Source organism: Gopherus evgoodei, chromosome 7 (genome assembly GCF_007399415.2).
Source record: "Gopherus evgoodei ecotype Sinaloan lineage chromosome 7, rGopEvg1_v1.p, whole genome shotgun sequence".
Lineage (NCBI taxonomy): Eukaryota > Metazoa > Chordata > Testudines > Testudinidae > Gopherus > Gopherus evgoodei.
The window spans coordinates 44811770-44836532 of NC_044328.1; the positions used below are offsets into that span (position 1 = coordinate 44811770).

The 24763-nt window shown below is 39.2% G+C and overlaps 2 protein-coding genes and 1 long non-coding RNA gene across 3 annotated transcripts in view; 1 reads left to right on the top strand and 2 right to left on the bottom strand.

Annotated features, from left to right (window-relative positions):
- The first annotated feature begins 415 nt into the window (after positions 1-415).
- Positions 416-11929, top strand: TACR2 (tachykinin receptor 2). The gene is given in 6 exon segments (XM_030568914.1): positions 416-612; positions 614-814; positions 5222-5416; positions 6903-7065; positions 8778-8971; positions 10044-11929. Coding segments are annotated over 6 exon segments (996 nt in total). The 3' UTR covers positions 10090-11929.
- On the bottom strand, positions 1355-3496 carry LOC115655531. The gene is made up of 3 exons (XR_004001402.1): positions 3147-3496; positions 2311-2471; positions 1355-1833 (listed from the first exon to the last, which is right to left on the bottom strand). It is a non-coding gene; the product is annotated as an uncharacterized LOC115655531 (long non-coding RNA).
- Positions 11930-19326: 7397 nt separating the features above from the next.
- The window catches only part of LOC115654474 (hexokinase-1), a 68571-nt gene continuing 63134 nt past the window's right edge, over positions 19327-24763 (bottom strand). The window contains exons 17-18 of the mRNA XM_030568808.1: positions 23900-24133; positions 19327-21111 (exon numbers count right to left, since the gene is read on the bottom strand). Coding sequence (XP_030424668.1) covers positions 20967-21111; positions 23900-24133 — 379 coding nt within the window. The 3' untranslated portion in view covers positions 19327-20966. The remainder of the gene's footprint in view (positions 21112-23899; positions 24134-24763) is intronic.

Consider the following 24763-nt stretch of genomic DNA (forward strand, 5'->3'; position numbering starts at 1 on the left):
GAACCAGAAGGATTTCCATTTGGATTAGAACTTTTGATGATTTGACACTTGCTTTAGATTTTCAGAGGTAAAAAAAAAAAGTAAAGAGATTCTCAACCATAGGCCTGGAATTGTTAAAAAAAAAAATACAAAAGAATCTCAAATCATCTTGGACTTCCTTTTTTTTTTCTAATATCTTTTCAAATATGTCATAAATTAAAGGGCTGCGTAGCAGGTATTTCATATATAACATTTCCTCTTGGAACTATATTCTATTACTTATAAAACAGGGCAAAAGGATGTCGTGTATTGAATTCTGATACATTTTGTTAATTACTTCTAATTATTATCTAAATAAGGAATTCAGAACACCAATGACTATTGTAAGAAATCATGAAATGCTAAACAGGTTTTCTACGTTTAGCTGAAGAAAGAAATGAGCAGAGCTTCCTTTTTAAACTTGAACAATTCTTCGCTGGCTGACTCTCCTGAGGATGATGGCAATTGGACTGCAAGAACGTTTACCCAGCCTGGATGGCAAATAGCCCTTTGGGCTATCACTTATTCTTTCATAGTTACTACATCAGTTATTGGCAATGTGACTGTCATCTGGATTATTGTAGCACACAAAAAAGAGGAGTGTTACCAATTATTTGATTGTTAATTTGGCTCTTTCTGATCTACTTATAGCTGCTTTCAATACACTTTTCAATTTTATTTATGCCAGCCACAACGTCTAGTATTTTGGCAAGGAATTCTGCAGGTTTCAGAACTTTTTCCCTATAACTGTAATGTTTGTGAGTATTTATTCCAGGACTGCAATTGCTGCTGACAGGTAAGAGATGCAATGGAAAGGTAAATAAAAAAAAATTAAAGATAAAGGAATATTATTTTATTGCAAGACTTTGATTATGGAACAGTTTCACAACTGGCTACTTCAGTTGTTTATTAACAAAAAGGATTAATATCTGCCTATTTACTGAGCGATTGGATGGTTAGGAGATTGGTAATGGGATATAGACCCTTTCACCTCTAGGTCACTGAGCTGACTCAAACCTGGGTTAATGTAATGAATGAAAGTGACTTTTATTTCTGAGTTTTGCTTTGTTTTAAATGTTAAATATCATAGAAGGTTCCTAAATCTAAATGTAAATAGAAATAATTTTTTTCACCCCAGAAAGATCCGTCATTTGTTTGGAGGTGGAATTTATATGATCTCTTATTGAAAATGTCATAATCCACAATGCTATTTCTGAATCAAGATGCAACAACAAAGAAAAGGCAAAGAAATATGCTTCAGATACTAAACTTAGCATCCACAAATTGTTAGGATTTATTATTCAAGAACAAAATTTAGATTATATTCATTGTGATTTTGAATGTCTTCAATAAGAGGCAATTTAATATTTTCAAAATGCTCCATTAGATTTGCAAAATTTATTTCACAACAGGAGCAGCTTGAAAGATTTTGGTACATTTATGGTCCACATGCTAAATGAGAACACTTTTCTTTACTAGGAAGTAGTCTAAATTCATTGGAAGTTATTTTTCCTTGTCTGCAAGAAAGGAAAAGGAATGAAAGCAGGCTAAACTGACATCCCAAATTCTCCAGTTCCCTCTGGGCCTTCTCCAGACCTATTTGATCTTCTCCTTGATCCTTTTTCGATCAATCTTCTCCCCAATCTCCACCAGGCACTAGAAGCACCTTTATTCTTTCCCCTTCTGCCTTCTCTGAGTTGACAATCTTCCCCAAGTCATTTCAAGGCAGTGACTCAGAGTCCACAGTTCAGGAAATATCTGGGTTTCACTGATTCTTCTCAATGGAACTGCAATGTTCTGACAGAATTTTTTCTCCTATCAAACAAGGGCAACATATAAGTCTCCTGCCAAGTGTCTCTGCCAGAAACATCGTTTATCTGCAAGGGTAAGACGTGTAGGGGACCCCGGAAGATACTGTCACGGTCTAGCTAGGGCCTGCGCTTTCTCAAGGAGAGGTTATTAGCGGACATAAGTTGCTAGCAGCTGCTGCTTCTAACCGGTTAGAACTGCCCTGTGTGGGAAGCCCCGGTGTTTTGGGGAACTGCAGAAAGTCCTTGGCCCGAGGCCAGGGGAGGCGGCCATTGCTGTTGGAAAGTCCCCTATTGCATATGTAGAGGCTGCTTTGCATGATATTAGCATGATGCTATAATTGCTATGGGCTGGAGCTTGCGCGTTGGACTTCACACCTGACCGAGCTGTTCGGACGTTGGACTCCCCAAGCCAGTGGCAGCTACGCGTGGAGTCCCCGTTGCGGGTGTGTCACTTAACCTTCATTAAAGCCAATTAACTCACCTGTGTGTGTGGGCCTCATCCTTGCAGAGCATCCAGGCACGTAACAGACATGCTTCCCTCTGGAACCCTTCCAAAGGCATTATTTAATCAATCAATCACCAGGAGCTGCAGTACTGTTCAGAAGTAGAGTAACTGTTGCGACACACTCAGTCCCCGCCAACCTTGTGTCAGAAAAATCAAGTTCAGGATAAACAGATTTGCTTGCATAATATCCTGCAAAATAAGTCATTATGCCCTTGCAGTACATTGCACATTCAATGTATGCTGAAAATTACACCTGAAAATAGAAACATGTCCTGATTAACAGTTACCAAATTTTAACAGAGAATGGTGCTGTTGATAATTAGCCCATAGTTAGTACAAATAGAAGTAAATATGATTTAAGAGGGAACAGTATTTTGATTTTAGAATTCAGACATAGGTTGCTTTTCTGGCTTTAAATCAAAGATTTTTGATAACTCTTATGTACATCCTTAGAACTTGTCAAAAAACACTTAAAAAATACATTCCACCTCAGCCCATTCTCACCTGTATCTACTTTTACCCCTTAAGGATTCTTGGTAAAAATATCTATGAAGCTAAAACCTTTTTAGTCATATGGTAAGGTTCAAAAACAAAACTTGGCAGCTCTGCCTAACCATGTTTAGCTATCCTTTACTTGACCTTAAATAGATCCTGACACTGTCTCCTGGAAACTGAAAGATTCTGTTTTCATTTATTGTTATAGATGTTAATGTTTGCTCAAGCTCAGTTGTCTCACCTAGAGGAAACACACTAATTTAAAACAGTTTATCCTAAAGTAGCAAGCTAAAAGCGGCAGTCTAAAAGTCACTTACCTTACTGCTAGTCATTATTATGGGGACAGACCCCAGTCATTTTGCCTTTGTCACAATGATTAGCATTGAGCTGTTTCTTTCTTGCCATCCAAAGGCTCTACTGATATTTCCAGCTGCACTGTATATAACAATACCTGTAGAACCTGCACAGTATCGCTAATGCAGACAAGCTACATGGAGGCCTTCAGGCAGAGGCGTATCAGTAGCTGAAGATTCAAAATTCCAGATATCAAGCCCCTCCAGGCTCCCTTGGAAAAGTTCATAAGCACATAATGTTCATACTACAGTTTGTGCAATTGATCCAGTTGTTTCGTCTGCATAGGGAGGAAGTCACACAGAGTGGGGCAGAATTGAAGCCTGTAAGGAGTGGGAGAAGAGAAAGAGAAGGGGACCTCAGGGATGTAGCAAGGAGGGAGGGAGAAGAAATCTCTAGATTTGGGATGAGTGTCTAAACTTGTTGGTGTTTATCTAAAACCATCATCTCACTAATCTGCTCTGCATTGCTGTAATACCTTCCTTAGTTGCAACACTTGGTTCAATTTCAATTCTTCATTGATAGCTCAGGCAGTGCCATAATTGACAGTTATATTTCAGAATTGCTTTTCATTATGAGAAATGGAATAGAACACAGATAGATTCATAAACTTTTGTAAGCAAACACTTAGGTGATTGTTTACTGATTGACTCTTTCCTGGCCAGGGTCTAGCAAAGTATAACTTAATATACTGTAGACTAAAGCAGCAAAATATCACAGGAATTGTTCATTACTTCTCGATAAATAAGGCTCTGACAGATATGCAATATTTATGGTGCTTGCGTTCATGGATTCTTTATCATGTCTATATTATATGAAGACCTGGACAGAATTCTCTTCAATAGCCAGACTTTCTTTGCTATGAAAACAAGGAAGTAATTGGAGTTTTCCACTCCAACTAGACTTTGAAACAACCATGATAAAGAATAAGGCAGATATGAATAATTAATTATATAGTCTCTAGGATACAACTGCATTTTTACACAGAGAAGTTAAAAACAAGGCATTGCTCTTCCAAGTAATTTTAGAGTCAGCTAGATACATGACATGATTGTTCTGAACAGGTGTGGGAGAAAAGGATCAACAGTATACCACTTAAACTGCTAATACAAGTGCTAGAGTGGTCACAGAAAGAGGAGGAGGGTGACACAAGGAGCTTCCAGTGCTAATATCAACAATTCAGATCCATGACAAATGACTTGCAAGACCACAATCTGTGGCGGAGAATAAAATCGGAGGCTTTGGTGGAGACCCTGCTTTAATTTAATCTTCCTGGATAGCGGGAAATAGATTCCATGCAACAAAGCGGTATGTAACTCAAAGCTTTAATAGGAATAATATATATGCACATCTGCTACTGAAAATGTGAATGCAATTCATGCTACCAAGATTCAGACCAAAACACACCCACAGTTTCAGTACTTTTTTCTGGCTTCAGTGAGAGACAGCTGCACCAATGTAGCAAATCATTCTTGTGGACTGAGCTGGCTTTGCAATTATTCAGCTGGGCCTAACATCAGTTCCACAACAGCAGCACATTCAGCTGTCTTCCTTATTTAAGGTGGACTGTGTTCATTCATGGACAATAGTTTATTTTAGTCTTTGCAGAAAGTTTCGTTTATCTTAGTTCATTCAAGCTTTCCAAATTAGTAAATTATAACATACAGCGAGGAAGCAGTAATTAAGATTAGAAGGAAGGAGGATCCCTGCAAACTTATTATGCATGTACTCTTACACAAAAGAATAGCTCTCTATGAATATTATTGTACTAACTAAGACACTGTTGATACAAGGTATCAGAAGTTTCACACACAATAGTGCATTCCCTTGGGATAAACTAGCAGTGACTTGTTATAAAATGTTTTAATTTTTCCTTCCAGTGGAAGTTACTCAACCAAACCTAACAAAAAACCATGTATCAATTGAAATATGTAGTTTTGGTTATTTATTGACACATGATTTAGGATATTTTTGCCCTCATTATAATTTTTGACTAGTTTATTGGTACAATAACAATGATGTTACCACATTTTTCTCCTAGGTACATGGCTATAATTTATCCCTTTAAGCCCAAACTTTCTGCTGTGAGCACCAAAGTAATTATAGGAATAATATGATTGGTGGCTTTTGGACTCACCTTCCTGCAGTGCTTTTATGCTGAGATCATGATTGATAATGGAATGACTAAATGTATTGTTGCCTGGCCAGATGATGTTGGACGGAAGCATCAACTCACGTAAGAACTCCTCAATTGTATAAAATAGAAATGAGAAATCTATACAGCATCACTTGAAAGTTTGCTGGAAGTTTTTCTAATTTCAGTACCCTTGGTTACAAGAGCTATACGCAATAAGGAAGTAATATCCTTCTGACTCCATGAGGCAAAGGGGAGAACAACTATAACCTTAAGCACCCCTTGTTAGTCAGCAATAAAACAGCATTGCAACCTAGGAGAAGGCTGTTCATCTCCTTGATCAGAGAATGTGTGCTGTAAACCAGCTGATGTTGTAGAGGGAGACAATCAAGGTGATGGAAATGGGGGTTATATTGTGTGAATGTGATAAGAGAAAACTGAATATAAAGTGTGCTAAATAGACAATAAATCTTGGTTCCAGTGAATCCCCTGCACCCCGTGCTTCAGGCAGAAAGAACCCAAGTATTTTTATAATCTGATGACCATATAATTAGCTAAACATGTAATCTACTTTGATGTAGCAAATAAGTACATAATGTCATAATTCCGAGAAGACACACATACGTAGCCTTTTGTGGTTAATACCAGAAGTGTGTGCCAAAGGCTTCGTGCATAATCCTTCTTTTACAGAGTTTATGTGAAAATGATATCTGCTTTAACTGAGTAAATCAGTTGTTCCCTCCCCATAAAAGGTGGTTGCTTAAAATAATCATACCAAGCATAACATTTATATTTTCCTTACATGAGATGAAGCTTGTGGATAACATTAGATAGCGTTCTCATATACAGTCGAAGCAGATGCTATTGGTTTTGGTGGTAGCGACAGCTGGGTAGCCTGCTTTGACAGTTGGTTTAAGTATTTATTTTTGTGTTTGTAAATCAAAAAACAATATAAATAATAAACTAAGTTTGAATGTCATTCACTTATCAAAACTTTACACAGAAAGATTCCTGGTTATCTTTCTTAAAAATCCAGCCACACTTGCTTTCAATACATTGAAATTTGAAGTACTTAAACCAACAAAATTCCCATTGACTTCAACAGGAGTTGGCATGATTAAGAACCTCAGAATTCAGCCCAGTGTCCTTGTGCACTGGAAGGTACTTTATGATTTTACAGCATTTTAATTTTATATCTTTCATAATTTGTGGCTAACTTTTTTATAGACACAAATGCTGTAAATCCCTCTGTCATGACCCCAGTAAGGCAGTGAACCCTGAACAAGATGACATGAAATCTAAGTCACTGTTAAAAAGATAAATAATGTTGTCCTTAAAAAGAGCCAAGACCTCAGTTCGAGGAAAGATCACTAGAACATGAAAGAAATGCATTTTTACGGATTCTGGAAGTTCCTTCCATCTGCATTGAGGCTTTAAGGTGAAATTCTGTTCTCAGATGCAGGTGCAAGGCTCCCACTGAAATTAATAAACACCATGCAGACACATCCATGGCAAATATTTGACACTTGGACAAAAGCTCTTTGAGACACACATTAAATGTGAAGATGTATCTGTTTTTCTTTTTCAGGTATCACATCATAGTGATTGCCTTGATTTACCTGCTGCCTTAAATAGTGAAGTTTGTCACATATAGCATTATAGGAATTACTCTTTGGAGTAGTACAGTCCCCGGAGACCACACTAATAGAGTCTATAATCACCATCAAGTTACTGCCAAAAAAAGGTTAGAAGTGAAACTTAATAATTATCTTTTATCTTGCCAGCGGTTCTGATATATTAAGGATATATGAAAAAGTGGCAAAATATTTTAGAAGGAGGGTGTGACATTCCCCTCTTGTGTTATCTGGACCAGTGATCTGCTAGGTCACTCCAATCCTTGACTCTGGGAGCCAGCCTTACCCTGCTCTGCTGTGAGAACCCCCACTCCTGGGCTTTCACGCACAGCCTCTGGCATGTAAGCTGCTCCTTGGATTTGCAACTGAATGACATTAGCCAGTATCTCTAGTCCCAGACACAACCCTAGGAACCTCCATCTTGCAGTGTCCAGTTATGCCCACTAGCCGCTTATATGAGTTTGTCAATTTAACAAAGAAATTGATATGTACCAGGCTTGTTATCCCAAAGGGAGTCTCTGACATGCTTCAAACTGAAACGCACTGCTTCAGGTAGACTAAACAAACAGATTTATTAACTATAAAGATAGATTTTAAGTGATTATAAGGCAAGACATAAGTCAGATTTGGTCAAATGAAATAAAAGCAAAACGCATTCTAAGCTGATCTTAATGCTTTCAGTGTCCTTACAAACTTAGATGCTTCTCACCACGGTTTGGCTGGTTGCTCTTCAGCCAGGCTCTCCCCTTTGATCAATGCTTCAGTCCCTTGGTGCAGTGTCCGTAGATGTAGGTGGAAGAGAGAGGAAGAGCATGGCAAATGTCTCTCCCTTTTATCATGTCCTTTCTTTCCTCTTGGCTTTGCCCCTCCCACTCTTCAGAGTCAGGTGAGCATTACCTCATTGCAGTTCCAAACTGACCAAAGGAAGGGGGGTGACTGCCTCCAGAGTCTAACAGATCCTTTTGCTGCTTCCTAGGCCAACGTCCTTTGTTCCTGTGAGGCTGGGCTGGGTTTGTCCCATGAGGGTACATTCTCAGCCTCATAACTATATACATGAAATTATACCCTATACCATTACTATGACAATACTGTAACAATTACTATAACATCACTATAACAACCATGCTCAGTGCATCATGAGCCTTCCGAAGACACCCAACATGACAAACTTTGCATTGGATTCCACACATTCATTTTATAAAGATGAACATGGGGGTGTAGGGTGTCCCCTGAGATACACAGTGTCACAGAGGGGGTGAGGTGCTCTTTTCACAGACCTCCTAATGAGAGTGAAATGCAATAATGTGTCGTAAGACAGTTTCTATAAGAGAGAGCTTCCAATCAGGAGAAGGTACTGATTTGCTCAACACTACACTGAGTGGAGGAGATATTGTCCAATGGATTCATGCTTCAAGCAGATCTATGTATGCTGCAGAAAGGAAGAAATTTCTCTTCCCATTATACACTACCACCAGTTCAACTGATGGTGTCATTACCTACCTTTCCCTAATATTTCCAATTTGACTGTAAACAATTCCTATGGAGCAGGCTACCTTAATATGCTAAAATGTATTAATGCAAAGAAAAATATAAAATCTATAGTCACTATATGCCCTTACACTTTCTGTGCTCAGAACTCCTATCAGCATCAATAGTGTAGGAGTTCTTCTCATTGATCTAGGGCATAATAAGGCCCCTAATATATGATAAAAATATGCACTGATTTAATAATTCAGGAGGAAGAACAGTATTGTTTTAAATCAGTTAAACATGAAACTTCAGATAATTGCACAAGACAATGAATTAAAATATTCCTTTTATTTTTCTAGTTTGTGAGGACCATGGTCATTGCTGTGATAACTTTTGCTATCTGTTGGTTACCTTACCACCTCTACTTCATCCTGGGGAGCTTCAGGGAAGACATCTATCAACAAAAGTATATTCAGCAAGTATAGCTTGCAGTCTTTCTGCTTGCTATGAGTTCTACGATGTACAATCCAATTATTTACTGCTGCCTTAACCAAAGATTAGTAGCAAAATAAATAAATAAAATAAATCCCACCATCCTATAGACAAGTGGCTAAATTCTCTAGGTGTGAATGGGAGGAATTCTATTGAACTCAATGGAGCCGTGCCCATTTAGACCCACAGAGAATTTAGTCCAGTGTTCTCTGAACACGCTCTGCATGTTACCAGCCATTTTAAATCAGCTTTAAAATGTTTGGCCCTCGGGAAAGGTCAGAAAGTTACTATGTGATCAAGTGATCAGAACCTGAATTCACTCCCGTGGTGCAGGATCATACCATAGTAGGCATTTGCATTATCTGCCTCTTGTTTGCCTACCTGATGCAGTAACACCTGACATTAGTGTGTCTAGCTATGGGCTGCCTACAGCACAAATCACAATTAATTCTATAACAAAGCTCTCCACATTTAAAATTAATTATTAGTTTCTTCTGACTAGCAAAAAAAAGAAGGCAGGCAAGGGCACAGAAGCAGTAGTCATCCTGATTGCTTATTCAGGTATCCACATAAGCAGGCTTGCAAAATGAATACCTAATGAATTAATAACAACTCTTCTTTATTCAAAGTAGCTCCTCTAATGTACTGTTTCTAACTGGAATTTTCTCAGTACAGCTCACGGTCATTTAGCATTTATTAAGAGTGACTATATTAAAAACACAAAGGACCTACATGAACATTCCATCTGTAAATGTCAGAATGAAAAACTAGCTAACAAGTACAATCTTGCCACAGCCCAAACTTGTAAGGGTTTTTTGTGGCTTCTGTGTCGGGAGGAGCACTCTCTTTTAGGCTCTGATAGTTCATTGCATAAAATGGAAAGAGACCTGATCACTACCTCATACTGCTTTGTCCATCTGAGCAGTGAAAGGTGTCTTTTTATGCATTCAATCCCCCAACAGCCAAATTCTTCCCTCAGACAAGTGCACAGGGCTCTCATTGACTTCAATGGAAGCCTTTCATATCCCCATGCTCATTCAAGGGTGGAACATGCCCCATCTCTCTCTCTCTCTCTTTGCAGTTAGGATGATCATTGTATCATTTAATTTCCTTTGTGTGTTTGTGCAAATTTGCAGGTTTCGTTCTGGCTTCAGATTAGCTTTCCAATGGTGCCCATGAATAAAAGCAACGGAGAGAGACAAACAAACTTATTTACCCATCAACTTCACAGCTGATCCGCAACCAGCCAGCCAAACAAAGCTAATTGAAAAACAAACAGACACACACTGAAAGGAGAAACAGAAGACATCATTAACCTGCACGCATTTAACACTTGGATTTTTATTTTGATGCTCTGGAATATTGTTCAAAATATAGTCTCTAAAAGATAGTGTCGTAGATTTTAGAAGCCTGGGATCGATTCTTAATTGATTATTTTGTACCACGCTCTGCCAGGTGCCATCAACATTGAAAATAGGATGAGTAGTCGGTATTTATCGATTTCAGAGCTGGGTGGACTTTTTCAGCCAAACCTTTCTTCTGCCTTCCCATCAAAAAATGCAGGTTTGAGTCAATCAAAACATATCACAAATTTATGCAGCTTTTGTCAAATTGTTTGAGCTGAAACAAACAAAAAATGTTGGAAATGTCTAAGTAGGTTGTTTCAGCAATAATGAAACAGAAGGGATTTAGGCATCATTCACAAAATGGAGATGATGGCTGGAGCAATTGTACCCTTATATCCCGTAGTTAGGGCACCCACCTGGGATGTGGGAGATCTCCCGTTTGAATTCCAGCTCTAGAGAAGGGATTTGAACCCAGGTCTCCCCCACCAACATGTAAGTAGCTACCAGGCTCTACAATCAATCATTCTCTTGTGTTCTCTCACTCTCTCTCTCTGGCTAGTCAAGTATTTCATACAAAGTGGGCAACCAGTTGCCTGGTATTTAGCTGGGAGAAAGCAAACCTGGGTTCAAGTCCCTGTTCCAGAGTAGGGATTCAAACCTGGTTCCCTAGGTAAATGCCCTAGCCACCTCCCTCCTCTCTTCTGTGAATCTAGCCCCTTGCTTCTTTGCCTTTATCCAAATTAAATAAATGGTTAAAATGCTTGAAATCAAAACGAACATTTCATGTCAGACAAAACATCTTCTTTGCTCCAAAACAATTTTTCTGAATTTCTCCATTCACCAAAAATTCTAAAAAATTTCTGTCTTGGTTTGACCCAAACTGAATTTGTTTTTGATATTTTTAAACTCCTAGTGTTACTGAAAAATCAATTATTCACACAACTCTACTTGCACCATGATACGGTGTCTGTAAGCTGTACAGGCATGTATTTTCCAAATACCATCTTCGACTTAAGAATTTCATATCAGCCCATCCCAGGACTGAAAATCATAATAGGGAAGAATTCAATAAAAAAAATGAAATAAATTGTGTTAACCAAAGGGCTAAATGAAAAAGTCCTGATGGAAATGTCCTTTCTTTTTCTGTTCTTTAAGAAACTTTTTTATGGAAAATAACCAACCTACAGCTATAGGTCCCAGTTCCACAATCAGATCCATTCAGCTGGACTCTCACTCACACAGATCAGGAGTACATCCACACAGATGAGATTGCAGGATTGGGCCATAGGAGATATTTATAACTAAGACAAATTATAAACCATAAATTAGAGCTTGACCCAGGCTGCAAAGTTTGGCTTTGAACTTTTCCAGAGTTCTGGGGTGTTTGGGTTTTTGTTCTGATATGGCCTTATAGTTTTAGTTTATCAATAAACATTTCGGAGCTATTCCTTAAAGAATCTTTATTGCTGGAATTCTTATTTATAGGCAGTAGGACCAAAATCTCAGCATCATTTCTTATAAATTTATCACCAAAATTAAACATTTAATAGAGATTATTACACAGGCAAAACATATGTTACCAACATGGACTTTAACACCCATGTATCAGAGGGGTAGCCGTGTTAGTCTGGATCTGTAAAAGCACCAAAGAATCCTGTGGTACCTTATAGACTAACAGACGTTTTGGAGCATGAGCTTTCGTAGGTGAATACCCACTTCGTCAGATGCACCCACGAAAGCTCATGCTCCAAAACGTCTGTTAGTCTATAAAGTACCACAGGATTCTTTGCTGCTTTAACACCCAGGTTAACAGAATAAAGTACCTGAGCCTCCAAGATCCTCTATAGATCTTGATGCATTTTGCAAATGAAAATATAATTATCCCCAATTTACAGGTGAAGACATAGTGGCACAAGAAGCTTTTACCCACGGGCACACAGCTGGCTCAGTGGCAGTGCTGGATACAGAGCACAGATCTTCTAACCCCCCCAGTCCAGTGCCCTATGTATTGGCCATGCTGTCTCCCATGCAAACATCATATAGGCTTGTAACCATACTTGTGCACTGAAGGAAGCAGGTGAAACTTGAGAGACATTGGCTGTTACCTTTCAGTTTAATACTTCTCAGGAGCACAATAGTTCTGTCTGAGTCCTTCACAACTAGAGGAAGGAACCTCTCTAACAGAATCTGTACAGCTAGATCCTCTCTCTCCTTACTAGCAGTTATTTCAAATGTATTTCATCTGATTAATTGGCTGAGAATTGCTTGTATGATTAACAACATTTTAGTAGGAATGTTACGTCCCCAGCCCAAGCCTCAAGCTAACACATACATGCAAATACAACCACTGCTAGAAGCTAGGTTTAATATAAAATGAATAGTCCATGCAGAGAACTGTTTTAATCCTTCTAACCCAACATGGCACTGGGACAGACTGACCATTTCCTACAATACCCTGAATGAACTTTATTAGATAAAACTTTATTGAATTAGGATTCATACCTTTGGAGTCCATTGAATTAAAAATACAATTATGTATGTAGTATTGTGGCATTGTATGTACCTGCTCTAGTAGAAGGGGGAAAATGACCAGAGAAATTACATTTCAGCCCTTTAAAGCCAGCCCCCCCCCCCCCCGAGAGATTTAACTTGATTCTCCAGCGACCAACAGACAAAGGATTTTTGGACAAATAGCCTGGTTTTAAATAGGCTAAGGAGCTTTTTCCTGATCCACTGAATGGACAGGACCCCTATCGACAGAGATCCCCAATCCTTAGGGAAGGCTTGGCACGACTTACCCAACTGAGGCCCCGTTAGACTATGTGCTTCTTCTGACCCCAAGCTGTAATGAACTTGGAACCACAAGGACTCCCCTTGGGTGGGGAGTTGAAGGTCTGCTGCTGCCAGTGTCCGTGTTAGGGTTGAGGTGATCTCTGGTAAGCTTATTAGCATGTGTGTAGGTTCTTTTACTGTTTTTAAGCTCTCTCTAATCTTTTTACCTTAAGAATAAAGTAGGCTTGCATACTGTGCTGTGTGGGAACTTGTAACTAGGGCGACCAGATGTCCCGATTTTATAGGGACAGTCCCGATTTTTGGGTCTTTTTCTTATAGGCTCCTATTACCCCCTGTCAAAAACAGATAGCTAAGGGTTAATGTCTCTTTCACCTGAAGCACCTGACCAGAGGACCAATCAGGAAACCGGATTTTTTCAACTCTGGGTGGAGGGAAGTTTGTGTCTGAGTCTTTGTTTTCTGTCTGCCTGCTTTCTCTGAGCTTTGGAGAAGTATTTCTGCTTTCTAATCTTCTGTTTCCAAGTTGTGAGTACCAAAGAGTTTGTTTCTTTTGTATTTACATGAATATAGTGCTGGAGTGCTTTGAATTGTATTCTTTTTGAATAAGGCTGTTTATTCATATTCTGTTAAGCAATTGACCCTGTATTTGTCACCTTAATACAGAGAGACCATTTGTATGTATTTTCTTTCTTTTTATATAAAGCTTTCTTTTAAGACCTGTTGGAGTTTTTCGTTAGTGGGGAACTTCAGGGAATTGGGTCTGCAGCTCACCAGGGAATTGGTGGGAGGAAGAAGTCAGGGGGAAGTCTGATTTTGCATTCCCTCTGGGTGAAGAGGAAAGTGCTTTTGCTTCCAGGATTGGAATTACAGAGGGTGGACTCCTTCTGCTTAGATTCACGGAGGTTGCTTCTGTGTATCTCTCCAGGAGCACCTGGAGGGGGGGAAGGATTATTTCCCTTTGTTGTGAGACTCAAGGGATTTGGGTCTTGGGGTCCCCAGGGAAGGTTTTTCAGGGGGACCAGAGTGCCCCAAAACACTCTAATTTTTTGGGTGGTGGCAGCAAGTACCAGGTCCAAGCTGGTAACTAAGCTTGGAGGTTTTCATGCTAACCCCCATATTTTGGACGCTAAGGTCCAAATCTGGGACTAAAGGTATGACACCCCCCACCCTCTGTCCCGATTTTTCACACTTGCTGTCTGTTCACCCTATTTGTGACTGTAGCAATTACACTTGTTAACTGTCTCTGAAGAGACAACAAGCAAGTCTATCTAGGCACTCTGTCTTTGCTGGGAACAACACAGTGAAGGCAGGGACCTGTGGGGCCTGGAAATATCCCAGTCAGAAGAGAGAAAAATGTGTATCTCCACCCAAGAAAGCCAACAGCTGCAGTAGCAGGAAGCCTGAGAGTGGGTGCCTGTGCTGGACCACTGAGGTGAAATGCATGTGTAGTTGCCCTGAACTATCACAGCCACTTTGATCATCCAAGCGCCCGGACTGCCTAACTCATTTACTCCCACTCCTACACACATCTCAGCTCCTTTCCCATGTTAATTATTCACACCATTTCTCCGTCCCCATATTAAAAATAAAAGCAAGGGCGAATAGGGGAATGATACCGTGTTAAAAGTCTGAGAAATTAAGCACAACAAATTCAAGACATACAAACTCAGTGAGTGACTGATAAGGGTTTAGAATAGATGCACCTTCTCCATCATAAGCACAGTGTTCTCTAATATTAAAGAGCCTTACCATGACTGTAGATGGGACACCTGGTGAGACTTAGCTCCTTCTTTTCTATAACACCTTCCGTTTTGTCAGTCATTTGGAAATATTCCACCTTTGCTCTAAGAGCTTAGTACCTATGAAGTGTTGGGCTGGATGGGGATTAGAGGACTAGCACCTCCCCTTCCTTCTCTGCTCAACTGGAGCAATGGGAAGAGAGAAAGGAGGAGAAAGAAAGAAAACTTCAAGGCTTAGTGCAACTGAAAATATGAAGACGTATTTGCTGAGGCCCCTATAAGCAGTGGAGATAGGACACATACCCAGCTGGAGTCCCTGAATGTGTGGGGAGCAAAGAAAAGATTTCTGATGTACTGCCAGGTCCCCAACATTCACAGTGATAAAAGGTGACATCGGAGATGCTCACTTGCAAGCAGTGTTTGAAGAGCAGTTTGAAAACAAGGTAATTCCAGGAAGAGAGTTGAAAATCCACACCCACAAACAGAAGGCTAGTGAAATACTTAGACTTCACTATACATTTAAAATCACACACTACATTAATCTGTAGTTTCATTGCTTGTTTATAAACATCAATATATGCAACTGTCTTGAATAATGTTCAGACTGTCAGTTAACTTGTCTAATCACCATTTTAGAAATTTGGTGAAATATCAAACATTTGAACAAATGACTAAATGTTTCAATCATTTAATCAAAAGACTAGTTTGAGAGTGAATGGTATACAGATATATATTGTTTACATTTATATAGACACGTTCAGTTACATGCATGATATTTTTTAGGTGTTTGTTTCGGTTTGCTTATATCGTGTGCAATGAATGGATGGATGTTAACTTTGGAAAATAAAAAGTAAGAAAGGGGAAAAGCAATCTTATTTGCTACTTTAATTTGTGTTACCTCCAAGTTTTACCAATCCCTTCATTCTGCAAAAACAGAATTACTAAGGCTTCGTCCAAAACCCATTTGAGTCAATGGGATTTCTTTCCATTGACTTTATTCATTATGGGCCTGATTATAGCCCACTAAAGAGTAATAAAGCCATGTTTGTAAATAAAATTGAAAGAGTAGACGGGGACAATTTTCCTTCCCAGTTTTGTTTTAGGCAAGGGAATGGATGGGTACCTCTTCAATATCTGCCTAATAATCCCACTTATGCACCCTGTAGAAAATTCTGCTCAAAATTATACCAGTGTGATCCCATAGTTCTATCACTTTAACTGCAGTTTGGCATTATGTGTCTCTTTCATCTTTCAAAGGTTCCATTTTGTTTTTAAAGATTTAAAAATATTCCCAAAAGCTGTTCCTAGTCCTGACACTAGTCAACTGTCCCTTGACTGTACAGCTCGATTTTTCCAGAGACAGCATTTCTCATCCACATGTGGCAGTCAGGGCTATTTCTGGTGGCACTAATTCCCAGAAGACTGTAGCACATGATCGGTAACTGCAGTAAGGAACAGGGTGTTTAAACAGTACAGTACCATTCAGATGTTTAATCTGGACATTATTTAGCTGGTTTTGGGGGACATGCAAGGGTTTACTACCATTATTTTAAGAAAATGAATGGGAGTTGGAAAAAGAAGCCACCTATAGTGATGCTACAAAATATAGTACAACAGATGAAAAAAATGAAAGCTCATTTTCTCTCTCACGCACACCTTGATAAGCAGTCTCTGAAAGAAACTGAAATGAAGACAGCTTTGTTTAACAAGAACCACCACAATTCTTGCTGCTACAGGAAATAAAAGCAATTTAGGAGATTCTCTGCTAAAGAAATTTGTCAAGTGTTCCTAGTCACTGTAAACCTGAGTTACGCAACATTATGGGTCTATCCCTAGATGACGCAAAAAGATGCTTTTTTCAACTAAGTTAGATTAACACTACTGGAAAGCCTCATTAACACTCAATAGCCCCTTTGCAATTGTGTTCGTTGTCCATTCCTCAGCTACAATATGACCCAGCTAACTTAACTGTAATGATGTTAGAGTGTCTCTACACGGATGTTAAGGATGCCTTAACCTGAATTGATAAAAGCAACTAAACCGAGAGCCCTGGTTCACTTACTGCGCCTGCCAACCATTTCAGATTCCAAGGCCAGAAGGGACCATTGTGATCCAAAATAATTCCTAGAATGTATCTTTTAGAAAAACATCCAATCTTGATTTTAAAATGGTCCGTGATAGAGAATCCACCATGACCTGTGTCCATCCTTCCAGAAAGATAGTTCATCTTCCATCTCTTCTTGACATATAACCAGATAGTTTGCACTTTTGGTGACTTGAGTTCTCCTCCCACTAAACAGCTCTACAATACCCTAGTAAGGAACTGAAGGGTTGTTGTATTGAGGGAGTGGGATATAGATTACTCTTCTGGGCATCGAGTTGTTCTTTTTCTTGAATGGCTGGGATAGCACGTTGCAAAGCTAGCATCACTATCCTTCCTTGACCTGTATGGCTATGAAGGCTGCAGCTATTTTCTGATAGATCAGATCACTGACATCTTTTGTTAGCCTGTTTCTGGTTCATATTTGGAGAATGTCTTCTAAAACTGAAGAAATCATCACTACATTTCTATGCAGGAATCAGAATATGATCTCTGGTAAGATCTGTCATGTCACTGATGCAGTAGTTGAAAGTGGAGACTCTTTCAACTACTGACCCCTTAGTTCAGTAGGCACAGCAATAAGACGGTGGAGTGTAAGGCAGGTTGCATTATTTAGACCAATTCATGAGGTAACAAGATGGCTCTCCATAATAATAAATAAAATCCTTCATAATATATAGATATAGAAATGATTAAATAAATATTAAACTGCAGTTAAGTATCCAGTTACTGAGAGGGATAGCTCAGGGGTTTGAGCATTGGCCTACTAAACCCAGGGTTGTGAGTTCAATCCCTGAGGGGGCCCTTAAGGGAACTGGGGTAAAAATCTGGGGATGGTCCTGCTTAGAGCAGGGGGTTGGACTAGATGACCTCCTGAGGTCCCTTCTAACCCTAATAGTCTATGATTCTATGAACTACCATTTAAAGTTATTTTTGTTTTTAAATAGCAAAAAAAATGAGTCCCCTGTATTCATTAAGGAAAAATTGTCCGAAGAATCTCATCATTCCAACAAAAAGAAGGAACAAAAAGCACAAAATAGTTTCAGAAATTAGGAAAATCTTTATTTTTACCTTCTGCTAATTTAAAAAGAACAAAAATTGCTTGTTTTAAAACATTAAAATGCCGATGAGACCATTGTAAGAGAAACACTAAAGGATCCTCAATTCAGTATGAGCAGATGACAGCATAACATAGGTATGTAAATGACACTTTTTCCATGAAATAAGGTTTATATGATCATTTTTAAATAAACATCTTACAAAGCAAGGATCATAGTTTTATTCAAGCCACAAACCTTTAAATAATGCATTGTAAGACATCTCAATTACTGCTTGGTCAACATGGAATTTAAGACATTTTTTAAAACACAATCAAGACCTGCACTTCATTCTTAACACACTTCTCATGGGTAAGAAGCTGTAAGTCCTGCATACGTCTATCTCCTGCTTCGAAAAGAACTAGGGCTTCTCATCTCACGGCAACTATCCTCCATGACAGAGAAAGTTCCACTGTTATAAACACAAAGCCACCTCCATGCTTATTGTCATCCCCTTTTCATTTATTATAAATTAGGAAGATTGGCCCAACCAAACATCCACATATCCAAGCACCTCCAAATATAGTGGGAAGAGGTTTCACAATCTAAACTTTGATCCAGATTTGAATTTTGCTGCCATTCAGTCTCTCTATACTGAGCCAAATTCTCAGATTCAAAACAGACCTAAATTTACTAGTGCTCAAAAGTCAGATCCAAATTTTATGGCTCAAGCCATCTCCAAAAGATTGCTGACATCATAAATAAGATTCGTGCAATTAAAATGATAGAAAATGTAAGTTACACTAACAAGCAAACAAAAACCTTGTTCAGCATAGCAAGCTTCTCACTTTATTTTGTCTATCATTTTGGATTACAGATGCATATCTGGGCTTTGGCAGGCTGACAGCTGTGCAGAGATTATGAGTAGTAGTTTCAGCTAGAGGCACAATTGGCACACCTCCGAGAGCACAACATTTGTGCACAGAAACTGACATTTCAACATACAAATCAGGTAACTGCATATGCAAACTAGTGGATGTGTGTAGTTACCTGACATACGTGGGTGTACAAATGTCAGATGATGCGCACAAAAAAACAAAAACAAACAAACAAGGAGGGTGTGGACTCCATAAGAGTATGTGCAGTTTTGCAGAGGTGCATCTATCGTACCCTGGACTGAACAGCTGACCAAATGTATTTCTAAGCAGGTTTGCTTTAGTACAATAGGTCAAGTCTTTGTCATGCCTGTGGACTCCTTCTTAGTAATAGAGTACATAGGAATAAAAAAAACCCTGACACTGCTGTGATTAGGTTTTATAGCTTTATAAAACAGCAGAGCTTTACAAAGTACCAACCCATTATCCAACAGAGCCTCTTCCAGAAAGAATCACGGGACACCAGTTAACACACATCAAAAAAAGTTTAATATTTTCACAAATATCACTTAACACTAGTATAACTATTACTAGTGTGCAAAGTAAAAAGACTTTCTACCTTTGCAAAACCAGTTAGGCATGCAATTTTTCAGGTAGACACACACACAGTTAAAGCTGAAAGTATTGTTTGTGACTCACATGTTACCTTACAACATTCAATCACAGTGCATCATAATGCATACTGAAATGTTATCAATAACTAGGGCAATCCAAATCCTGGGGGTGACACAAGAAGAGGGAACAGCAAGCTGCATATCCAGATTTTCTGCAGGAAAAAAAACCATGCAGAGACCTCAATTCATTTCTGGTAGAAAAGGAGGAAATAACTACAAAGGACACTCCTTTTTTTGCAGGAGAAAAGTGTGACATGCAAAAGTTATTTAATGTAGACTGGCTTAACTTGCTTCTCGGTTTAAAAAAAAATAGATGTGCTAAATACTTACAATGACAGAATCGATTCAGCATAGGAAGGGATACTCAGTATGTATATAATCTGTCGTAGTTGTTTAAGTCCATGGAATAACTGGGCCTGGCATTGTTTTTGTGGTTTATTTGTTTTACGCACTTGGGTCCTTAACATCCAAACCAAAGCGAGACCCTGGTATTATTTTGTGTTTTGAGAAAGTGTTTAAATGTTAAAACTTGCTTTGAAACAAAAAAAAACAAACTCTTTAAAATAAGAGGGGGAATTTTACACTTCTGTATGATGCTGTTCCAGTCTGTTTAGCTACAGACTCAGCAAAACAGCAGCAGTGTGCTGATTTATTTAGTTAAAAAAAAGGATAGAAAACTTTTACAAGAAATCTTAGACTCTGAAGAATAAAGCAAAATCTGCTGAAGATGGCAGATTTCCCATGTCCAGAGATTTGGATTACCCCAATCAATCACTTGGTTTTACTAGTAAAGATTTTCCTCTTTAAACAATACATATTGTACTTGGTAACACAACACTATTCACAAAAGCAATGAGAAATGCCAATGCTACCAGATTTTTGGGACAGAGCCATTTACTTTTACTGTAATAAAACATGAACTGAGGAGGCAAATAGGTAGTATTCTAAATCCCACTATAGAGTTACATGAGCACCCAGTGGTGACACACTAATATTTCCAGAGTCATTTTAAGTGAAACAACATTAGGCAGAAACGCAGGAGGGAATTACTACTTCTGCTTCTATAAGCATAAACACCTTGATTTTACGTTCAGCATATCAGTGGTGCATTTAACATGGACGTAGTATCTGCTGGAGAGAATACATTTCATACAAAGTAACAGTAACTCTCATTAATGTATATCGTTTGGCTGTAATTTTATCTCAAACAATAACTTATTTTGACAGCTGAATAAATAATAAACTGATTTTCATGACCTAGAGATGGGGAATGTATGTACCAACCAGGTGGAAAAGAAACATGCAGATTGGGGGTCCGGAGATGGATGATATTATCAATAGCACACACTCTATTTTGAATCCTATTTTTTATGTCATTAGTTGTACTTTTCAATAAAGCAGTGAATTCTGGTCTTCTACCAGTTCAGACTACAGAGTCGCAGCTTTATAAGAAAGTGCTCGAAAGGCAGAATTAAAGCCAGTGTTCTGGAGTTTAGTTTTGCTCAGCATCACGCAGTCTACATCCCACAGCAGTGATGAGAGCTGCCCCTTTTCCACTGCCATCTTCTGAAAGGAGGAATGTCACATTGCATTTCGGTGCGAGATCCTTTACTGTTTGGTGCATGACCCTTGAAAAGCTACAAAACAAACAGATAGGGATGTAAGTGTAATCCAGCAGCATCGCTACAGGATTCTGCCATGAGGAATACAGTCCAACAAAATTCTGAACGCTGACTAGGCACATAAAGAGAGATGAAGAACACTGCTGGAGAGTGCCAATGATGGGGAGACAATATAACAATGGTAGTTATGAAAGGAAAAAGCAGTTTAAATGATAACTATTTAGTTCTACCCCTTAGCTGTAGGGAGCATGGTTGCCTGAACCTATATGACCTCTGCCCTTCCCTCCTACCATCATTAATGCAAGACAGACTCAGGAGTTTATGCTACCTCTCCAACCACTCACTGGCTCTGGGAGGTCTATGGGGAAGCTCCCTTAAGCCCCACAGCTGATGAAGAGTTGTCTTTACCATCTGGGCTGCTTGCTTCTGCCTCCCACCACTGCTATAGGTAACTGTACCAAATGCACCCCTGTAGTCACACCCTACACAACACTACTGTAATAATCTTTGTACAAAATACGCCTTTGAAAACTTATAACTCACCGGTCATTAATATCATGATGAAATGTGTGGAGTAATATAATGTGTAAAGTTATAAACAGAAGCTGAAATTAACTCTGAAATGTGTTTACCAGACAAGTCTCTCAAAGAGAAAGAACAAGCTGACGCCTCTAGCCAGGTGTCAAAGTTGATGAGCAATCACCTCTCAAGTGGCCATTTTTTGGCAAGGAAAGGAGTTCAGGAACAAATGGATCTGCATGAAACCTCTTACCACAATACTCCATGACTCCAACCGCACAGTGGGAATTAACTTTATCTAGGGGTAACCCTTGGAAAAATGCATTTCAAAGGAGGACTGAACTATAAAAGGTGAGGGGGAGAAATACCCCAAGGTATCTCTCCCTATCCATCTCTCTCTCTTTCACCTAAGACGACAAAAGAAACAGCCACTGGACTTTGGGAGCAGGTCCTGGCCTAAGAGTTTTGTCAGCAACGTTAGGGGAAACATGTGGTATTAGACTTAAACTAGACTTGGTTTCAAGGTGAAGTTTTAGTCCGAGGAAGAGTGTTCTCTATTTTTCTTGTAAGCATTTCTGAATTTAATGCCTTACACTTGTACTACCTTAAAATCTCTCTCTTTGTAGTTAAATAAACTTATTTTATTCTTTAATCAAAATGAATCCACTGTTGTGAACTGTGTGGGTAACTCCATTTAGGGAGATAAACTGTTGTATATGGATCCCCTTAGAGAGGCAAAGCTCAGTGGTTTGAGCATTGGCCTGCTAAACCCAGGATTGTTAAGTTTAATCCTTGAAGGGGCCATTTAGGGATCTGGGGCAAAAATCTGTCTGGGGCTTGGTCCTGCTTTGAGCAGGGGGTTGGACTAGATGACCGCCTGAGGTCCCTTCTAACCCTGATATTCTATCTATGTGTCTGGACTGCCAAGGAGAGGGGTGGACAGTGCAGAACACACATTTTGGAGGAAAACCCAGACTGGGAGTATGTTCAGGTCACCCTGCAAGTGGTAACCAAGGCTGGTGGAAGCCAGAGTGTAGCTGTGTATAGCTGCAGCCTGCGAGCCACACATCAGACACTCAGGGTATTACCTGCATGCTGGAAGTCTGTTTGTGGGCAGCTTAGGTGGGAGCTACAAAGCATAATGAGGCACCCAAGTTTGCAGGGCAGGGGTGACAACCCCTCATTGGTCTGGACTACACCCTGGAATGTCACAGTAACCCAAGGAGCTCTCCTCTCTGATGTCACAGCAGGGAGTGGGGTGATGTAAGCAGGGGATTTGGGAACCCATATATGTATATATATTTTCAAAAGCATACAAGATATGGGAAATATATGACCCAGACCCTAAACTACGTTTCCACAAAACATGGGTTGAGAATCACTAGTATTTTACTAATTTATTAGTATCAGATACTTCATATGATAATCTGTCAGGCCCACATTTGACTGTCGAGATGTACTGAATCTACCGGTTCCTCACAGCCCTGCAAAAATCATGACATTTTCCAACACAATTTATCTTTCACAAATCCACAGTGACTTACATACTGAATTATCTCTAAACCTTTTCCTAATATATACATTAGACTTGCAGTGTGCAATGTTTAGCTTCTTTTAAATACTGGAACTATATTTACCATTTTCCAGTCACCTAGAATATTCTCAATATCAAATGATTACTTAAAAGGCACTTTGGAGCAGGGACTGTCTCTTTATTCCATGTGTGTGGACAATGCCTAGCACAATGGTGTTCCAAACCCTGACTGGGGCATCTAGACACAACTGCAACACCATTATTAACTTAGCAGCAGTTAATAGTTGAGCTATTAGATAGCTTATGCCACATCTTTCATGGAAGTAATCTGATCTGTATTCCTTTATTTTTTCCTACCACTGTTTCATTAATGTCAGTCTCTATAGATGCAAAGAAACCATTCTTCTGTCATTTCTTTTTCAGGAAGAGATAATTCTTTGCTTTTCTCCCCTATTTAATGGTCTTATTGCTCTCACCTGTACTTCTGACCTCCACCTTATTTAATGAGAGTTTCATTACTTTTTATTTGTCATACTATTGCTAACTGTGCTTTATCATTCCTTCTACAGTCTCTTATTCCCCTTATAAAGCTCCAACCATAATTGTTTTTCAAGCTCTGGTTTGCTTGCTATTAATTTAAATGACTATTCTTCCTCTAACCGAGACCAGAATCTGACACTTCAGAGAAAGGCCAAACCTACATCAATGCAGCACTCATTACAAACAAACACAGGAAAAAACAATACTTACTGTGGATGTAGTTTATACAGAGTCCCATCTACACCAACTGTTACTTCCAGGCGGTCTAATCCTCTGTTCTCTCTTATTTTATCTACAACCGCAGCCATTCCAGCTCCACACACCTGAGCTGCTCTTCTCGATACTGCTCCACAAACCGTCTTTACAATTATACTGTCATCACAGGTACCGTTCAAGCCCAGCTGCTGGAGGATTGTTCGTACCTGAAGCAATGCTAACCTGTCACTGAAAAAAAAGGAGAACAAGATGTTTGACCAGGTCACTGAATGAAGCCTTTAACAATAACAATATTTAGTATTTATACCACAATTAACACCTAATAAATTCTCACAACCCCTCTGTGAGGCACAGTGAGCTTAGGAGTCCATGAATGCCAACGGGCAGAGGGCACACCATACCATGACTTACATTAGGCCTGACACACTCACTGCCCCAACACACTATTGTCATAATCTATATCTAAAAGATGTTGTGGAAAATCATATACAAACTGGTGACACATTGGTCCCAAAACCATTGTGTGATGTATGTATGGGGTGAGTACAATGAGTTATAAATATAGGAGGAAACTAGGTCCTTAAAAGGTGTTTGACAGGCAGCCCATATATCCCAGCCTGCCCTAGACAAAGGAACATGGATTTACTTGTCTATCCGCTTGATCACAGAGGACAATGAAAAGAACATTTACACGCAAGGTAAACAAAGCCACCAAACTAAAGTTGGGGAGATGACAATAGGAGATAGAGTCTGTACACCCAGGAAGCCTTCCTGGCTCTTGAAACGGAGACAAGGAACTTTGGGGTAATATTGACGGGGAGTGGGGTAGGAAAGAAACATCTGAATAATCTATCACCT